At 47.1% G+C, this 7867-nt stretch overlaps 1 protein-coding gene across 1 annotated transcript; it reads right to left on the bottom strand.

Moving 5' to 3' along the window:
- Positions 1–3999: 3999 nt before the first annotated feature.
- On the bottom strand, positions 4000–6861 carry LOC105070207 (melanoma-associated antigen 10-like). Its single transcript, XM_074359006.1, has 3 exons — positions 6719–6861; positions 6102–6374; positions 4000–5712 (listed from the first exon to the last, which is right to left on the bottom strand). Exons 1-3 carry the CDS (start codon positions 6859–6861, stop codon positions 4644–4646), a joined length of 1485 nt encoding a protein of 494 aa, XP_074215107.1. The 3' UTR covers positions 4000–4643.
- Between the last annotated feature and the right edge of the window lie 1006 nt (positions 6862–7867).

Genomic DNA, 7867 nt, shown 5'->3' with positions numbered 1-7867 from the left:
GAGGTAGGGAGACTCTAAGGTTGGGGTGCAGTGTCTGGCATGCTGTTGGTCCGTTCACTCGATAGACCTGGCCGCTCAGACCACTCTGCAACTTCCAGCTGGGGAGGATGATCCAGAGATTTCCCCAGCCTGTTCCTCTTCCTTGTCCTGTATCCCTTCCGCTCCCCAACTTCTCTCCCTCAGGATCCTTTTCCCTACACTGAACTCTGGATTCAGGGCCCTGGCTGCCGGCCTGCCTGGGGGGTCTCTGGACTTGGCTTTGCACTTGGTCTCTCTTGTGGACTCTGCAATGGCTCTCACTGAGAGGATGCTCTCAGTGTCCCTCACTAGCTTGGGGTGTCCTGTCTGGTGCCCTTCCCTGGCTCCTAGTCATTCTGACCAAACTGTCCCTTCTCAAAGTAAAAGGGAAACACCCTGTTGATATTTCAGAATTTTAATCATTTGTGATTTTTTATGAGAATATGAATTGGTATAGCAGTTTTGGAATAAAATTCCAGAAACATTTATAAATTGTTAAACTATTCACACCCTTTCCATGCTCTTCATTAGTATATATATATAAAGAAAACATCCACATTAATCCAAGAATTCAAAGATGTTCATTTTGGGGAGGGTATAGCTCAGCGGTAGAGTGCCTGCTTAGCATGTACAAGGTCATGAGTTTGATCCCCAGTACCTCTGTTAAACAAAAACTGATAACAATAATAAATAAATAAATAAACCTAATTACTTCCCCCAAAAGCAAAACAAGAAAAATTAAAAATAAAAAAGATGTTCATTTCATTTTGTTAGTCATCAACAAAGGGAAAACAACGTGTCCAACAGGAAGAGATTGTTTAACTAATTATGATATACACATACTTTAGCACTCCAGGGGGTAGTTTCAAAAGTGAGGTAGAGTTGTATGTGCTGTCATGGGAGGGTCCTGCCTTCTTTTTGTTAAGTGACAAAGGCTGGTGGCAGAGCAATATCACACGATTACTTAAGTATGCCAAATAAAACCACTAGGTTTTTTAGAATATATATATATTTGAAATATATATATATTATAAATATATATATATAGAATACATATATATATGAAAAAGCCCATAGGCAGCTCTAAAACAACTTACACTGGATTGTTAGTTGCAGTCATTTCTGAGTAGTGAGCTGAATTGTGGAGAAACTTTGAAAAGGGGATACTGTGATTTTTCTGTATTTTTAGACTTTTTTGAAATAGGACCCTATAAACTACTACCTTTGTAATTAAATGATTTATGTAAACCTAACAACAGAAGTAGCAGCTGTGTCAGTTAAAGTTACTGCTACCTGATGCAACAAACCCTGTATGTGAGATAATGTTTTGCCTATATTTTCTTCAAGGAGGTTTATTGTATCTGGTCTTATGTTTAAGTCTTTGATCCTTTTTGAGATGATTTTTGTGTATGGTGTAAGGGAGTGTTCTAGCTTCATTGCTTTACATGCTGCTGTCCAGTTTTCCCAACACCATTTGCTGAAGAGACTGTCTTTATTCCATTGTATATTCTTGCCTCATTTGTCGAAGATTAGTTGACCAAAAGTTTGTGCGTTCATTTCCGGGCTCTCTCTTCTGTTTCATTGGTCCATATGTTTGTTCTCCTAGGGCAGTCTACCCAAGCAATAGAAATAAAAGCAAGAATAAACAAATGGGACCTAATCAAACTTACAAGCTTCCACACAGCAAAGGAAACCATAAGTAAAACAAAACAACAACCTATGGAATGGGAGAAAATTTTTGCAAACGATGAAACCGACAAAGGCTTGATTTCCAGAATATATAAGCAGCTCATACGACTTAGTAAGAAAAAAAACAAACAACCCAATTCAAAAATGGGCAGAAGACCTAAACAAGCAATTCTCCAAGGAAAAAAATGCAAATGATCAATAGGCACATGAAAAAATGCTCAATATCACAGAGAAATGCAAATCAAAATTACAATGAGGTATCACCAGCCAGAATGGCCATCATTCAAAAGTCCACAAATGACAAATGCTGGAGAGGCTGTGGACAAAAGGGAACCTTCCTACACTGCTGGTGGGAATGCAGTTTGGTGCAGCCACTGTGAAAAACAGTATGGAGATTCCTCAAAAGACTAGGAATAGACTTACCATGGGACCCAGGAATCCCACTCCTGGGCATATATCCAGAAGGAAGCCTACTTCAAAAAGACACCTGCACCCCAATGTTCACAGCAGCACTATTTACAATAGCCAAGACATGGAAACAGCCTAAATGTCCATCAACAGATGACTGGATAAAGAAGAAGTGGTATATTTATACAGTGGAATACTACTCAGCCATAAAAACCGACAGCATAATGCCATTTGCAGCAACATGGATATCCCTGGAGAATGTCATTCTAAGTGAAGTAAACCAGAAAGAGAAAGAAAAAAACCATATGCGATCACTCAAAAGTGGAATCTAAAAAAAAAAAAAAAGAACATAAATACAAAACAGAAACAGACTCATAGACATAGAATACAAACTTGTGGTTGCCAAGGGGGTGGGGGGTGGGGAGGGACAGACTGGGATTTCAACATTTGTAGATACTGACAGGCATATGCAGAATAGATAAAGAAGATTATACTGTATAGCACAGGGAAATATATACAAGATCTTGTGGTAGCTCACAGTGAAAAAGAATGTGACAATGAATATATGTATGTTCATGTATAACTGAAAAATTGTGCTCTACACTGGAATTTGACACAACATTGTAAACTGACTATAACTCAATAAAAAATGTAAAAAAAAGAACAACTCGGTACACTTTCTCTCTTAGAGGAACTATTATTTAATTTCAATGTGGGGGAGCCTTCCCCAGCTGGATGGAACTCAGAGTTCCTAGAATTTGAGTCAAAGACCAACTCCATCCTCCCTGCTCTGGCTGCTCTTCCATGCAAACTATGATTTTCATTCATTTTACTCCCATCAAAGATACAGCCCTTGCTTACATCTGTCCAAACTGTACTTAAGATTATCTAACTCAAATGTCCTTTAAATGCAGTGGGTTCTGGCTTTCCACGGCCAGGGAAAAGAGTGTCAGTCTAGAGGGTACCACTTCAAAGCAGTATCATCATGTATCTCCAGAAATCCTTGCAGATGACGTGTATAAAGCAACTAGTCCATGCACTGTATTCAGTTGCACTGGAACAAGAGTGTAGGGCACCTACCCCATCTGTCCCAGGTGGAGATTTCTCTCTGTTTTTTCCACCATCCGAAAAATAACTGCTAAGTGCAAGTTTCTATTCCAGGCTTTCCTGTCACCCCTAAGACACAGTGTCTGCAAGTCTGGCCACTGCCACCACCCAGCTTCATTACACCCAGCTCCTCCAGAAGGAATTGCAGTTTCCCAAAGCTCCAAACTGCCCTGGCTTGGGGCATTTACTTTTGAGTATTACCTGTAGCCCCCACTTTTTCATCCCTTTTTTTACATGTTATTTAGTACTTAGGTCTTAGTCCTTAGTTAGAACTTAGAGACTATCTCACAATTTTCCTGATATGAGTGCTGCTCCTAGACCCCAACTTTATGGATGGGGGTGTCTTGCTTATCCCAGTGTCCCTCCTACTTACACAGGGTCAATCCCTAATTAATGACTGCAGAATAAAAGAGCCAATGAGTAGGGAGTCTTATTTATTAAGATTTAATATCTCCTACATTCTTCAATAATCCAAGCATATCCAGGTATGTATCTTTTAATTTTACAGAACAACACAATAAAAGGGATAAGGGAAGGCAAGAATTTACCATTTTTTTCTTTTTTTCTCGATTCCTCTATTTACCAGCTATTTTAGTGCAGTCTTCTTTCACATTTCCAAGGAAAGTTCTTTTCCAATGCCATGTTATGTTGTTCAACATCACAAAATAAGATGGAAAGTTTCCCAATTAATTTTACAAAATAGCAAAATGTAGAAAATGTTAAAAGCAGCAAGAGAAAAGCAACTTGTTACCTGTGAGGGAGCCTCCATAAGAACAATAGCAGATTTTTCAGCAGAAATTTTACAGACCAGAATACAGTGACATGATATATTCAAAGGACTGAAAGGAAAGAAAAACTTCCAAGCAACAATATTCTACCCAGCAAAGTTATCTTTCAGAATTGAAGGAGAGAGAGTTTTCCATTCAAGCAAAAGCTAAAGGAGTTCATTACCACTAAACCAGCCTTATGAGAAATGTTAAAGGGACTTCTTGAAGCTGAAATAAAGGTCGCTAATTAGTAACAAGAAAACATATGAAAGTATAAATCTCATTGTAAATGTAAATATATAGTAAAGGTAGTGGATTAATCATTTATAAAGCTAGTATGAGGGTTAAAAGACAAAAGTAGTACAAAATAACTGTAGCTACAAAATAGGCAAAATACTCACTTCTTGCATAAACAGCAACGCATTTGTGGTCAATGTCATTTGTAAACTCAGAATTTGAACTTAATTAAACTTTCTATTAATAGGAACAACATTTGAAAAATACCAAAAGAGAAAAAATAATCTCCAAATTACTCTTATATACCAGAAACACAAAGGTGTTATATACTCAATCCTCTCAAGCCCCATCCTGCCTCTTCACTACTTAGAATGGTGACTATTCTCTTCAAACTGAGTGAATAATCTGCCTCAGACTTCACTTGTGGCGACAGAAGCTGTTGGGTGTGACCCTGGCCCTGGCCCTACCAGTGGCTCTGACCCTACCACTGGCCCTGACCCTACTACTGGCCCTGGCTGCAACTCTGGCTTGAGATCTCTTTTCCTCATCTCTCAAAGCATCCTCATACAAGATAGGAAAGGCATTGGGGATGGTACCATTTATTTTGGCCAAAAGCTCTAGGATTTTCATCTTGCTGGTCTCTGCGTGGGCCCGAGGACCCCACAGGAACTCGTGGCGAGCGGGATCGCTGTTGGCCACCTGCCGGTACTCCAGGTACCCCTCCTGCACCCACACTTTGGTGATGAGTTCCCTGGGCTCCCCATAGATGAAGTGCTTCCTCCCAGCACAGAGCCCCATCACACTCAGCACTTCCCAGATGTTCTGCTCAGGGGAACAGTTGCCATCCATGAAGATCACACTCAAGATATTTATAAGGAGGCCAGTCTTGGGCACACTTTGGTCATCACTCAGCATCCCATTGTAGGTGAGGCCCAAGGTGTTGACCAGGACATAAGAGTGGCTGATGGGGTCCAATTCTTTCACATCAATGCCAAAGACCAGCTGGAGGCACTCAGAGGCTTGGCTGAGGATCACAGGGAAGTGGTCCTGGTAATCTTTGATTACAATAAGCATTTCTACTTTTGTGATTAGCTCCTTTGTGTGATATTTGAGGAGCAGGAACCCCACTAGATCAGCCACCTTATCTTCTATGGCATCTTTAAACAAGGACCCAGTGACTGGCAGGGACTGCAAAGTGCTTGGGCCCTTCCCATCTTGGCTGCTGGAGCCCTGATCTGATTTGATTGATGGTGTGACTGCCATGGCAATGTGGGAGGAGCAGACTCTCTGAGAACCCTGGAGAAGACTTGGTGTCCCAACAGCACCAGAAACCTCCTTTATGGTGCTTGGGATGACAAAATGGGAAGATAAGAAGGAGGAGGGAGAGGAGGAGGAAGCGGAGGAGGGAGAGGAAGAAGAGGAGGTGCTGGAGAAAGACGAAGAAGTACTGGTGGAGGAAGAGGAGGAGGAAGAGGAACAGGAGGAGCTGGAGGAGGAGGAGGGAGAAGAAGAGGAGGAACAGGGGGAGGAAGGAGAGGAAGGGGAGGAAGAGGAGGAGGATGAGGAGGAGGAAAAGGACGAGGCTTCCTCCTCCTGAGACTCAGGAATGAGTGCGCTCAAAAGGCTCCATACCCTGCTTTCAGACTGAAGACCTTCCTGAAGCATGCAACGCAAACACTTCGTGTAACACCAATGCTTTGGAGTGGGAAGAATGATAACTCCTGTTAGCAAGAGTATGGACACAAGGTGGGCAACTGGATCCACAGGCCTGGGGGAGAGAGGGAGTGTCAGTGGCCCGGGCTGAGAAACCCACCGTGGGGGGCTCTGACAAAGGCTACTTACAGGTCTCCTCTTCAGGGGTGCCCTCGGCCTCACAGGGGCTCTCCTCCTGGTGGACGGTCGTCTGTGAACCTGACGGGGGAAGTGAGGCGGCTCCTCAGGGTGCAGCCGGCACAGCCCGAGGTTCTGGGGGCAACACGGGGTGTGTGGAGTGGACGTTGGCCTCGTGGGGTCCCCTCTGTTCCGGGAGCCCCCGGGTACACACTCAGGGCCCACACCTCACCTTCAGTCCTGGCACTGCCAGCCTCCTGTGCTCTGTGACCCGAGAACACGTGTCTCAGACCTAGGCCTTCCCGGTGTCTGGAGCCCCTGGGAGAGAAAGGAGGGGAGACCTCGGATCTACACTGTGGCACAGCCCTGGACCCGCGTGCTGGCAGGAGGCCTGGGCTCTGGCAGGTTCCCACTCTTCTAGGGTGGGAGGTCCTGTCCGCGCTAACTCAGGGTCCTCACCGGGACTCCAAGCGGGACCTGGGATTCTGCTCTCCAACCACCTGAGGGCCCCATCCTGATAGTAGGTCCCCGGTCTCTCTGAGCCCTGGATGCCGAAGTCAGGACACACCACGTGTGCTCATCCCGCATTGAGGCCTCCCAGGGCTGACAGCAGGCGCAGGATCGGTTGCGTCCCCTCTGTTCTGGGATCTCGGGTCCCTCACTCCTCCCTCGGGGTCACCTTGACTCCTGGCAGGACCTGGGATTCCCCTCTCAGCCCACCTGAGGCCCCGCCCGTCATACCAAGACCCCAGTCCCTCTGAGACCCGCATTTCAGGAACTGCTGCCCGAGGTCCTCCCGCCCCATGGCCTCCCAGGACTGACTCTGTTCTGGGGTCCAGGGTCCCTGAATGCTAACTCGCGGTCGTCACCTTCACTCCCAGGCGGCCCTGAGATTCTCTCCTCCGCAGACCTGAGGCCCCCGCCCTTTCACTATGTCCCCAGTCTGTTTGAGACTCGGATGCGGAAGTCAGGACAAACCACGTGGGCCTGTCCTCCCCTCGGGCCGCCGGACAGCTGAAAGCAAGGGCGCCTTTCTGTGGGATGGCCACTTTTCTGGGTTCAGGGGCCCCTCCTTCCTGCTTGAGGGTCCTCACTTTGACTCAGGCGGCATGTAGCCTCCCCTTGGAACCCCCGAAGCCCCGCCCCTCATCTCAGGACCCCAGTCCCTCCGAGACCCGGATGGCGGGAAATGCCGCCGGTGCTTATTCCGACCTATGGCCTCCCAGGACCGACTGTGTTTTGGGGTCCAGGGTCCCTCACTGCTCGCTCGCGGTCGTCACCTTCACTCCCAGTGGGACCTCGGATTCTCTCCTCTGCAGATCCCAGGGTCCCCCCCTCATCTCACACGAAGTCCCCGGTCTCTGTGAGACCAGGGTGCCGCAGTCACGACACAACACGGGGACCTGTCCTGCCCTCGGGCCTCCGGACAGCTGATAGCAAGGGCCCCTTTCTGTGGGATGGCCTCTTTTCCGGGTTCGGGGTCCCCTCAGTTTTCCCTCAGGGTCGTCACTTAGGCGTCGTGTCGTCTAGCCTCTGGCCACCCGAGGCCCCGCCCCTCATCGCAGGACCCCCGTCCCTCGGAGACCCGGGTGTCAGGAAGTCAGGGCCCCACGAGTGCTCATCCCACCCAGGCCCTCCCAGGGCTGACAGCAGGGGCGGGGATCTGTGGGGCCCATGCTGTCCTCCGTCAGGGTCCTCACCTTGAGCCCTGGCGGGTCCTGGGACGCCCCCTTGTTGAGCCGAGCCCACACCTTCACACCAAGGCCCTCACTGCCCAGAGACCCCCAGGGGCGTCTGTGGACTCACAGCAG

This window comes from Camelus bactrianus, chromosome X, assembly GCF_048773025.1.
Source record: "Camelus bactrianus isolate YW-2024 breed Bactrian camel chromosome X, ASM4877302v1, whole genome shotgun sequence".
NCBI lineage: Eukaryota > Metazoa > Chordata > Mammalia > Artiodactyla > Camelidae > Camelus > Camelus bactrianus.
This window is presented reverse-complemented; position numbering and strand designations above follow the sequence as displayed.

What these genes read in the sequence shown, in the direction of transcription:
- LOC105070207 (XM_074359006.1), bottom strand. Translation starts at nt 6,861, where the DNA reads ATGGGGCGGGAGGACCTCGGGCAGCAGTTCCTGAAATGCGGGTCTCAG. An exon ending in AAGGTGACCCCGAGGGAGGA is followed by an intron (nt 6,375 to 6,718) that starts GTGAGGGACCCG and finishes TTTCTCTCCCAG; the next exon opens with GGGCTCCAGACACCGGGAAG. An exon ending in CCACCAGGAGGAGAGCCCCT is followed by an intron (nt 5,713 to 6,101) that starts GTGAGGCCGAGG and finishes CTCCTCCTCCAG; the next exon opens with CTCCTCCTGTTCCTCTTCCT.